The 12,227-nt window shown below is 39.2% G+C and overlaps 1 protein-coding gene across 2 annotated transcripts in view; it reads right to left on the bottom strand.

The window, feature by feature from the left end:
- Positions 1-249: 249 nt before the first annotated feature.
- LOC118801537 (interleukin-1 receptor type 1) overlaps positions 250-12,227 on the bottom strand; it is a 45,886-nt gene continuing 33,908 nt past the window's right edge. For both annotated transcript variants that reach the window (XM_036561860.1, XM_036561861.1), the window contains exons 9-11: positions 8,348-8,491; positions 4,896-5,054; positions 250-3,020 (exon numbers count right to left, since the gene is read on the bottom strand). In XM_036561860.1, the coding sequence (XP_036417753.1) occupies positions 2,566-3,020; positions 4,896-5,054; positions 8,348-8,491 (758 nt within the window). In that variant the 3' untranslated portion in view covers positions 250-2,565. The remainder of the gene's footprint in view (positions 3,021-4,895; positions 5,055-8,347; positions 8,492-12,227) is intronic.

Below are 12,227 nucleotides of genomic sequence, written 5' to 3' on the forward strand. Positions count from 1 at the left end.
GTATGTATGTATGATACGTTTTGTTTTATAACTAATTACATAAAAATAAAAAAAAAATAAACATTACAGAACAGTTTAAAGAACTTTGGTTACCATGTCACAACACAAGCGTACTACTGCAGCGTGATATATGTTAGGAAAGTTGTTGTTTGCTGTGCAGATGCAGTGTAAGTATTCTCTTTATGGAGATGATTAAACACCATTTCACACATGTAATTACATAAGAAAAAATATGATGTTACAGCTATCAAGACCTGTGCAATTATATGAGTAAAAACCAAAGTTAATATACATGCATATTTAAATAAGCTTGTTAATGTAAATATGGTTATTACACAGCCCTGACTCACAAATCTACTCTTTCAATAGCAGCCTTTATTTAAGCAAGAAGACTCATTTGTAACAGGGCCACATAAATTACATGAACAAATATACACAAAAGCTCAAATTTAAAAACAAAATAAATAAATAACAACCAACCAGTCAAGCACATAAAAACTGTAAATGGTAAAGCATTTACATTTAAATGAGCCCACTTTTAGATTCACTTCTGATGTAGCAGAGCTCACAATGCTGAACTGCGGTTTACAAGCACACACAATAAACTAGCTGGCTAGACTGCGGGTCCACTGTTCTGCTGTTCAATCAAATGTTTAATATATTGATATGTAAACACGCAATTATGTTATAAATAGTTTAAAGAAGTGATACATTTTAAATAAGTGTAACAGTGAGGTTTTACCTCATCCAGTGTTGAGATGCACAGACTTACGGGATCACATACACTTGTTACTCAACATGTGTTACCGACAATTAGCTGTACCTGTTACACTGTTACACATTCCGCTTTGAGGATATTCTTTTGTGGCTAGCTAAATTACTATTGGAATGTTTTTAGTTGTGCATGGGAAGGTGGGGTAATGTAATTGCTCAGTGATTTTAGTCTCATCCTAATCCTCAATGTTGGTCATTTTTACATTTTTTACATTCATTTTATGTGCTCCTGAATCAGTAAAGATTTTCCTACTTGCTACAAAAGTCCTTAGAAATAATGCCAGATTATATTAATGGCACCCAAATCCATATCAACGCGAAAAGTGTATGATTTTCAAACCAACAGGTAAATGGAGAGAAAAAAAGATTTTATGTGGTAATGTTGGTTATTGTCTGTTTCAAGCCAAAGCCACACTTCATTTGCTTAAATCAGATAAGCAGATGGTCAGGGTGAACAAAGTTGCACTTTAATTGTTGTGAATCGAGTCACCCCTCCCATTTCTTACCAAGATATCTTATTCCACGTGAATCAGTCATTATCATTACAAATGTTCTGCAGTAAAATGACTTTATCCCTCCTCCTCATGAAAACTAATACAGTCCGAATAGCACTCAAGTCAGTAATACTTTGTCCTTTGCAGTGTACATTTGGTGTGAAGCTAATTTAAGCACTAATAATACATATTCGGTTAGCCCTCTGGGGTCTAAAAGGCAATTTCTTGATTTTTGCTGATCTTCTTAAATTCACCTTTAAAGACACTTGCATATAACATGATACCCATTTGTTCCATGTCAAAATGCTTTGTTACCTTCGTCGCTACTTTCCAAAACTGCTGCAGCAAATTTAGCAGCTGTAAACTTTTTGCACACTATTTCTTAACCTGTCTTTATAGCCTCATAACTATAGATGTGAGTCATGTATGATCTTGCAATAAGATGGAATCGAAATGGCAGGCCCTACAGATTCAGGAAATTACCATATTTCTGTGCTGTATTATTGCAAAGATAGAAAAACATATATAGAAACATCAAATCTGACATGTTGGCACATTCATGGACCACAAGCTAAACAGACCATGTATCTGACACTTAACATTAATCAAGGCTGCACATCATTCCATGTTCAGTAGGAGTTCCTACATCTTCATTTGTGCAGCTGTGATTAGCAAGCTAGTTGTTCTAAAAACATTCTCTCATAAAGGACTAATTCATAGCAATTCATAGAATCTTTCATGAAAGTGTTACTGGCCATATTTTCATGTGCATTAATACTCTAATATTCATAATAAAGTTGTTGCCATGCCAACTCATCATAACACTGAACTAAACTTCAAAAAAATCATGTCTTAAATACTGACATTCACTGCTTACAGAATGACTGAACTGAGCTCAACTTTTAACTGTAAACACAGAAGAATATTTTAGTTCATTTTAACTAGTTTCTCGTTAAATCTCTACAACAGGTTAAAAAATTGGAGGACGTACTGCGAATCTTTTATATGTAATATTGGTGTTAAATTGTTTATGCTTGTTTTAAATATAGCATTTATACATTTCTGTTAAACTTATGAATAATAAACTTCTGCAATCACTATTTCACGCTATATCATGTTAAAATAGCATCAGAATTAAAAAAAACTCAATACTCAATGTATCACTTAACTGAAGAGCTGTTTGGAGCATCGTTCTGAAATTGTGCATGTTTGAATTAAATAAGAGTTTGCATGATTTTCATGTATATATCACAGGTGTAGCTATTCCTACTAGCACATATGACCACACCAGACTGCTTTAGACTACAGAACCCAGTTTGGCCTTCTGCGCTAGTGGCATGCGGTAACGCAGCTGCTTCCAGAATTTTGCATTAGGCTTGGTGGAGTAGTCTTGCTTCCAGTGCAGGACACCCTGAGTGCAGCAGATGTAGCGCAGTGACTCTGGCAGCTGGGCTTCGTCCACCTTTGCTCCCACCTGGACCAGGATGACCTGCAGGCCCTCTTTAACCAGGGCATCATACAGGCCCACCCACCACTCATACGGACCCCATCTTGAGCCATACATTTGAGCTGGGCAGAAGACAGCAGGATGAATTGCTGTTTTGTTATTGTTTATGCTCACATGTTCAGCAGACATTTCCTGCAGAAGTCCCACTGTAGCACTGTTTGTAGGCTTGGTGAAGGCCTGAGATGTAAGAATGATGATTAACCGCCGGCTTTTGCCAACTGTTGCAGCAATGACGTCAGGGACCGCTGGAAAAAAACAAAGCATAGAATTCTGTATAGGGCTGTATGTAAAATATTCGTGTTGTGGCACAAATGTGAATTCTTCAGCACTGAGAAAATAAATGAACTTGTCACTTTAACTGTGAAAAAATGATAGCATAAAAGCAGTGTGTAAAATGTTTGTATTTTAATGTTCATTTTGCAAAATGTACAGATTAATTTTTTCTACATGGGGCGCTATTAGGCAGCATTTTTTTTCTGCATCTTTGAGTGCGACAAAACCCATGGAGCACACAAGTAGGTAGAGTCCTGCATTTTAAAAATGGGAAAATGAAACCGTTTATCACCTAAAGCGAACACTCAGTATTGTTTAAATATATGTGAATTGTAAATTAGTCAGCTTATTCTTGAAAAAAGGCTAAGTATAGTACACAGACCCACCACAGTAAAGGCGAATTTGGGAGGCGAAGTGTTAAATCCCAAATCTCTGATTCTCCTAGAGCCTCAAACTAAACAAGTTCTGGGCATTTTGTACATTGCAAAACTCTTTGTTTACAGACATCTGGATTTGTTCTCTAGTGTTCATATTACCTGATGAACTACAACTACCTTCAACTTCAGAACTGAATTGTTGTAGCAGATGACTTGGGCAGTGTGAAAATGTTTGATATTGCAACACCACGTAGTTAGAATGGCTGACAAATAATTAACTATAATTAATTGAGTATGACTTCCATGAGCACTTGCACTCAACAAAATATTTAAATGAAGATGTACACACCTGCACAAGAAGGTCTATAGTATGTGTGCGACTGTGATCTTTTATGCATTCACACAGCATTAATTTTTCCTAGCACGTGGAACAATATTATGGTGCTGCTGTAAATGCGCATATGTGTAATTTGAGATGTTACACATTAAGTAGAGATGGCATTTCATTATCAGTGGGTATCTGCTGATAACAGCACATAATGCTGGATGGGATATCGGAGAGAAAAAAAACAAAGTCCTGCAAGTTAATGTTAGTTAGTTGTAGTTCTTTTCTGAGAGGCGTTGCTGCCATCAAGTTCTAAATGAGTTAATATTTTTCATGAAATGGTAAAATGTCTCACTTTCAACATCTGATATGTGTTCTATGTTCTATTGTGAATAAAATACGGTCTATGAGATTTGCAAATCATTGCATTTTGTTTTTATTTACATTTATTTACATTTTACACAGCGTCCCAACTTTTTTGGAATTGGGGTTGTAAATCTAATGCAATTGCAATTCTTTATGAAGTTGATACGTTAATAACTTACTAATGCAATAAATGAATGGAGAGATTTTTTCCCCATTAAAAAAAAACAGGGCCTTTTTTTATAGCTTCAGGCAAAAATAAAACACACTTCAACAGGTAATTTTTCTGCCAATTATGGTGCACAATTTCTATTTACATGCTTAACAGAGTTGGAAAAAATTAAATTTAAATTTGCCATAAATTAAGCACAGACAACATTATGCTCCCCCCCCCCAATATGTTAAATTCAGCAAATAAACAGTATTTGTGTATTAGAACATGCAGAAGTGTGTGCGCAGTAGAGGATGTGTTAATTTATTTACACAAACATTTACAAAATTAACACCAACATGGAATTTAAATGGGGTGCCCAAACATTTGTATCTATAGCTATAATAAAATACAAAAGTCTCTCTTTAGGCTAAAATTTGAGCAAATACAACTAAATTAACTATGATTTACAAAATGTGAAACGTAGAGCAAAATGACAATAATATCTCAAATGTATGGGTTAAACATACTGTAAACAGACTGTTTATAGTGTATGTATTGTGGCTTATTAAACATACAGTAATTAAACATTAAAGGATGTGCCCCAGTATGAGCCTGACTGTATGTGTACCTGCTCCTGGTAGATCATCCCGACCACTGATGAACAGTTTGTAACCTAGATGATCCTCTAGCACCTCCGGCAGGACATGCAAGGCAAAGGCTGTTGCAGAAGATATGCTCTGATCACTGCTATGGAGATAGCTGACATAGGCATCATAAAGCTTCCCATCTGTTAAAGAAAAAATTAGACACAGTCAGATCCATAAGTACAACCCCAATTCCAAAAAAGTTAGGACGCTGTGTAAAATGTAAATAAATCTAAATAAAAACAGAATGCAACGATTTGCAAATGTCATAGACCCATATTTTATTCACAATAGAACATAGAACACATATCAGATGTTGAAAGTGAGACATTTTACCATTTCATGAAAAATGTTAATTCATTTAGAACTTGATGGCAGCAACGCATCTCAGAAAAGCTGGGACAGGACCATGTCTACCATTGTGTAGCATCCCGTCTTCTTTTATTTTTTTCTTTTAAAAAAGTCTGCAAACACCTGGGAAGTGAAGAGACCAAATGCTGGAGTTTTGGGAGAGGAATGTTGTCCCATTCTTGTCTGATGTAGGATTCTAGCTGCTCAACAGTCCTGGGTCTTCTTTGCCGGATATTTTGTTTCTCGATGAGCCAAATGTTTTCTGTTGGTGAAAGGTCTGAACTGCAGGCAGGCCAGTTCAGCATGTGGACTCTTCTTCTGCAAAGCCATGCTGTCGTGATGGATGCTGTATGTGGTTTAGCATGGTCTTGGTGAAATATGCAAGGCCTTCCCTGAAAGAGAAGTTATCTGGATGTGAACATATGTTGTTCTAAAACCTCTATATACTGTTCAGCATTGATAGTGTCTTTCCAGATGTGTAAGCTGCCCACACCATAGGCACTAATGCAACCCCATACCATCAGAGATACAGGCTTTTGAACTGAGCGCTGACAACAAGCTGGATGGTCCCACTCCTCTTGAGTCTACAGGACACTGACCACAGAACAGTTTTCCATTTTGCCTCAATCCATTTTAAATGAGCTTTCGCCCAGAGAAGACGGCAGCGTCTCTGGATCATGTGGACATATGGCTTCTTCTTTGCATGATACAGCTTTAACTTGCATTTGTGGATTGCACGGCAAACTGTGTTCACAGACAATGATTTCTGGAAGTGCTACCGAGCCCATGCAGTAATTTCCAGTACAGAATCATGCCTGTTTTTAATGCAGTACTGCCTGAGGGCCCGAAGATCACGAGCATCCAATATTGATTGTCGGCCTTGTCCTTTGCGTACAGGGATTTCTCCAGGTTCTCTGTATCTTATGATTATATTATATACTATAGATGGTGAGTATTCACAATTTTACACAATTTAGTTTTTCTGAAATTGTACCCCAATTTTTAGATGGTTTTTTGCAGATTGGTGAAAATGCTCTTTTCATACGCAGTCATGTGAGTTAGTTGCAAATTGTTCCTCCAGCTGTTTTTCATTAGTACCACTTACTTTTCCAGCCTTTTGTTGCCCCTGTCCCAGCTTTTTTGAGATGCATTGCTGCCATCAAGTTCTAAAGGAGTTCATATTTTTTATAAAATGGTAAAATGTCTCACTTATAATATCTGATATGTGTTTCATGTTCCATTGTGAATAAAATATGGGTCTATGAGATTTGCAAATCATTGCACTGTTTTTATTTAGATTTATTTACATTTTACTACATGTGATTAAAGTGTAGACTTTCAGCTTTATTTCAAGGGGTATAACAAATATTCTACTCAACGTTCAGAAATTAAAGCCATTTTTACATAGTCCCTCCATTTTCACAGGCTCAAAAGTAATTGGACAAACAAACAATTATAAATACAAGAATTATTTTTAATACTTTGATGCAAATCCTTTAGAAGCAGTTAATACTGCCTTAAGTCTGAAACCCATGGACATCACCAAATGCTGAGTTTGCTCCCTTGAGATGCTTTGCCAGGCCTTTTCTGCAGCCACCTTTAGTTGCTGCTTGTTGTTCTTGAGTGTTATCAGTGGTTTGCATCTCAAGGTAAACTTTCTGTATTTATATTTCTGAAGGTGTTACTTGATTGTAGACTTTAATGATATGCCGACCTCCTCTGGAAAGTCATAGACCTGACTAGATGTTGAGAAAGTGGTTTTCTTCACCACAGAAAGAGTTCTGCGATCATCCACTTTAGATGTCTTCCATGGTCTTCCAGGCTCTTCTTTTAAAAAATGTACACTAAAGTTTATGCTGTCTCTCTGATAGGTTTGTTTTTTGTTTTTTCAGCCTAATGATGGCCCCATTCACTTGTGTCGACACCTTTTTGGGCCGCATATTGAGAGTTCCCATGAACAGCTAGAAAATCAGTGTATAATTATAATAATAATGATCAGTGCTTGGAATCAACTCCAGACATTTTATTTCCTTAAAAAGGGAACAGGCCAGGGGCCTCCCGAGTGGCGCAACCGTCTAAGCGTTGGCCCTATCTTCAGGAGATCGCGAGTTTGATCCCTGCTACAGCCATCCGTAGCCAGGAGTCCGAGAGAGCACAATTGGCCTTGCTCTCTCTGGGTGGGTGGGATGGCCCCTCCTTCTCCCCCCATCACTCAGCGCGATGCTAGTCAGCGGTTGGCGCTTTCCTCCGAGCGCGTTTGGCTGTCCAATGACGTTGCGTGAGCGGCACTTTGAAAAGAAGCGGTGGTTGGCTTCACAGGTCTCGGAGGAAGCCCGTGTTAGCTTTCACCCTCCTAGCGTTGATAGCATCGTGTGATTGGGGGAGTCCTAACTAGTGGGTGGAATTGGAGACGACTAAATTGGGGAGAAAATCGGGGTGAAAATTAAAAAAAAAAAATAAAAATAAAGGGAACAGGCCACATCTGGCCATAAAACTGCTTATCAGGCAACTGTCAAATTACTTCTGAGCCTGCGAAAATGGAGAGGCTCCATTTTCACTGTAATATAGCTGTAATTCCTAAACATACATCATCTAAACCGCTTATCCTTCTGGGTTGCGGTGGGGTGCTGGAGCCTATCCCAGCTGTCATTGGGCGGAAGGCAGGATACACCCTGGACAGGTCGCCAGTCCATCGCAGGGCAATAATTCCTAAACAGTTAATGCAATAATGTTGTAACCCTTTGAATTTAAGCCAAAAGTCTACACTTCAATTACACTGCCTTATTTCAAATACATTATGGTGGTGTACAAGCCCACATTTGTTACTGTCCAAATACTTATGGACCTGATTATAATCAAAATGCAGTGTATAAACTTGATTTATGTAAATTTGTTATAACCTACTGAATTCACACATTAAAATTTTAAATTTAACATTTAAGGACTAGGTCGAACACCTCTGTCATATCTCATCTTTGGTACTAGGGATCTAGTTGATTCACCATCAAAACTTATCACACACTGTTTTATTTACTTAATTATTTTTGTAATATAAAATTACAAAAATAATAAATGCATCACTCACCACTCGGTGTTTTTAAACACGGGCTCAGCTTTCTGTAAGCTAGAACCAGGTCAACCTTGAAGAAATGGAACGCCAGCAAACCCAGTACGACTACTGTATAAGCAACAAGCAGCGCCACCCCGCAATACAGCTCACTCTGACTTGCTGTGAAGAAAGACAGAAGTAGATGTATGTGGATAACGGGCACATGTTAATTAAACTGCATTTTATGTGTTTGACGTTGCATCGTTTTTAAACATAATGTCAACTCTGTTCTCCATATCATTTTGTAAAAGGATGACATAAATCAATTAAAAATATATTCTCCCTCTCTAACTGCCTGAATTAAGATCTGGATGAGCTCTAATTCCCTTAAACACAACACAGATCAAACTAATTTCCTAAGAAAATGTCCCAACACGTTTGTCAACACCCACTCTGAATCTTACTTATCATATATCAGCTCACTCATCATGACTGCCGTTTTTGTCCCATGCTCAGCAGTAACAATGCAGAAATGCTAGATCATGTCTCCATTACAGCATGTTCTAAATCCAGAGTCTAGCTAAAGTCCTAATTCACACTAAATGCTGTTCCCACATTTCACCCATTCCTCATGAACTGCACTGATTATTCATCCATTTTCATATTCATTTAGTTAGTTACTGTGCATAAACTTTAAAGCCATCCATGGACGTGACCTACCATAAACCCTATTGACTTTTCCATGGGGAGGTAGGTAATGCTAGTTTACCACATGATGTCTGTAATGTTCATGTTTATAAAAGATATCTCAGTATAAATGACAGAGATGGGAGGGGATACTCAATTTACACACTGCATTTACTCTATAACCATATATCGTGCTGTCTCACATTAATGCAGTCACTAGTTTGGAAAGTAGAGCTGGGCGATATGGCCAAAGACGTTATCACGATAAACAAAATTCATATCGTTCGATATCGATACATATCGCGATAAATGTCAAATCATGATTTCTTTCACGTTTGAAGGCTGATTTTGCTCCTGGGTGGTTAACTGTGGTTTTAAACCATCACTTATGGTCTGATCATGACAAACACTCGGCAAACAGTGGAACATTTCACTAATCTGTCTTGGGACAGTGGGAGAAAGTTTCTGAGCTGTTTTTATCAGCTTGAAAAGCACAGCTGCAATTTTTGTAATAGTCATGATTTAAGAAAGAAAACATTATTTTTAGCTGCCTGGTGACGAGCACTTGGCTACCCCGTTACAAATGCTAAACAAGTGGCCAACGACAGTGCTAAACTCTTTAGTTTCTCAACAATGTCAACTCGGTTCGGGAGGTCACTGATGTCACTCCTACCACATCCATGTCAGAGCATATCACAGTATTCAGACACCAGCTAGCGACGGCTGGGTTTCTCTATGCTATCGTAGTAGTTTAAGGGGTGAACCGCAGTATATCTGACGTTCGCTGTGTAAAAGCATTATCTGCAGTGTGAATCTCTCACACCAGTCACAGAGTCCTCCTTTTAGGTATGTTTAAACTGAAAGCGGTGATTTTGTGTCTTGTTTGATCTACACTAGCATCAATTCACCGTGTTGTGCGGGAGCGCTGCTTCAAGTTAGCCAGCAGCTAAAAACAGCTAGCCTGGAAAGATAGCGCTCTCCCGCTCTCCGATGCCTCATAGCTTCCTCAGTTTACTTTCGAACATGAACCCACTTCTTTCTTTCACTTTCGTTGCTCGAGAATGCACTAATACTAACATATGACGGTTTGGCGCTGTAACAGGCGCTGCAGACATGATTTAACACCGCTTAAACTGTTAGGATGCACGGAAAGAGGTGAGTTCGCTGTAGGACAGTATAGTTACACCACTGACCTCGTCACTCACACTCAGTCACAGGAGAACAGATCGCCGATAACATCCACTCAGACAGGGAATGTATAACTCCGCGTTTCAGCCGTTGCTAAAGTATATATGGCGACCCTTACTCGTGGCCCCCTCCCGCTCTAATCAAGTCGAAAAACTCGGAAGTGCGCCCTCTCCTGGCGACAGCAGAGTAGTGTCGCTTTCCTTGCAGTAGAAAACGCCACCGGGGCTTTTGCTAAAACGTGGAAGTGTGAGAATGGTGTAATATATCGAACATTTATCGAACCTGTCTTATCTCTCTATCGAGGAAAAGTTATATCGCGATACTTATCGTTATCGTTTTATCGCCCAGCCCTATTGGAAAGTCACAGCAAATAGTCAACTTCACATCATAGAATATTTTTTTTGTACACATTGTGAGTTGTACACGTAAGACTTGATTTTAGCCACAGAGAACACAAGTAAATACTTCTTCGAGCCTCCATACTTCAGAAACTCCTTTTTTACAGAATATGAAAGCATTTTTACTGACATGTCAATTCACACTGGATTAATACAGCCTGAGGTAATTTCCTCAGCTCATTTTATGGAAGGTAAAAGGTGGCAGAATCTTTACCGAAGTGGGAGCGCACAATCAGTAAAATGACTGACATTTAGATGGAACTACAAACACCGAGAAACACCAGCAAAAATGCCATTACCTCCTTGTGTAAAACCAATCTTGTCCGAATAGAGCTATACATTGCTGAACCTCTACATCCCTACGCCCAGCCTGTACACTCAGGTTCTCTGGTACTGGTCTGCTTTGGGCTCCCTGGAGAAGGGTCCGCAGGTCAAAGGGCAAAGCTGCTGGACGCCTCAGAGCCGTGTTAATGCACGTGCCACGTTGAGGAAGAGAAGCCGCTGCTCACATGGGCTAGGAAGGGTCTGTAGGTCAAAGGACAAGGTCGCTGGAGGTGCGAGCCTTGGGCGACGCTTTGGACCAGACCACACTGGCAAGGCAGGCTTCCTGCAACGCGTGGCAGCCTCGCCAGCGAGGAACGCAGGTCTTCTTCTTGGCGAGGCAGGCAGTGGCTGGAGCAGGCTCTCGATGTGGATTTCAGTCAGCACTGTGTTTGCTTTTGTTTCTGTTTTTAAACTAGGTTCGTAGCGGCCTATCGTTGCCAATTAGACTTCAAAATGGATTAACGAAAGTTGCAAAACAAACGTAGCTAGATGCCGCTTTCAATAGTCTAACCTTACAGGTACAACACTTTAAGATTACTGAGTAGATGAAACGAACTAACAGCTCACATTTAAGATCTGCAGAACTTAGCTGAAGTGCAAAAAAAGAGGAGAGCGGGCTTCTTTACGTTAAGGTTACATGTTGGTTCAGGACCGACGAGAAGGGGAATGCTGCAGACCGGAGACCTAAAGGGGAGGGAACTGGGGGGCGGGAGTCTGTCAATCATTTTTTGAATCCACCAATTAAATAACTAATGTTGACCGTCAATCACATTTTGCATTGACCAACCGCAGATTAGAACGAGCTGTCCGTCATTTTTTCCATTAGCTAATCTAAGGGTCAGGCTGCAGACATGCACTCTCAGCCTGACATGCACCGCCAGCCTGTTAACGACATCAGTGCCGGTCTGCCACGGCAGTGCTTTTGTCGGATCACGTACTGCTGGGCAACAAGAGTTACACTGAATGTATATTAACTTTGCCATACCGATAATAAGGTAATTAAATATAGAAACTTTAAAAAAAAAAACATGACGATAAAACATAATGTCAAGTTTATTCACAGAAACAATAAACAGGCTACTGCTGAAACTCACGAAGCCATGCTGAAGACGATTAGAACCGTTAGGAATAAAACCGGTTTTGCTTCCTAACGGGAGTTGGCTTGATGGTTGCAGAGACCATTAGGAAACAAACGACTGTATATGGAATCAGTCCCAGAACACCTAATTAATTGATTTGAATCATTTACACTGTGATATCAACCTCTCAGGAAAACACAGAACACCATTAGCGACTACTGAAAACCACCAGGAAGCAGC

This window comes from Colossoma macropomum, unplaced genomic scaffold (genome assembly GCF_904425465.1).
Source record: "Colossoma macropomum unplaced genomic scaffold, Colossoma_macropomum, whole genome shotgun sequence".
Classification (NCBI taxonomy): domain Eukaryota; kingdom Metazoa; phylum Chordata; class Actinopteri; order Characiformes; family Serrasalmidae; genus Colossoma; species Colossoma macropomum.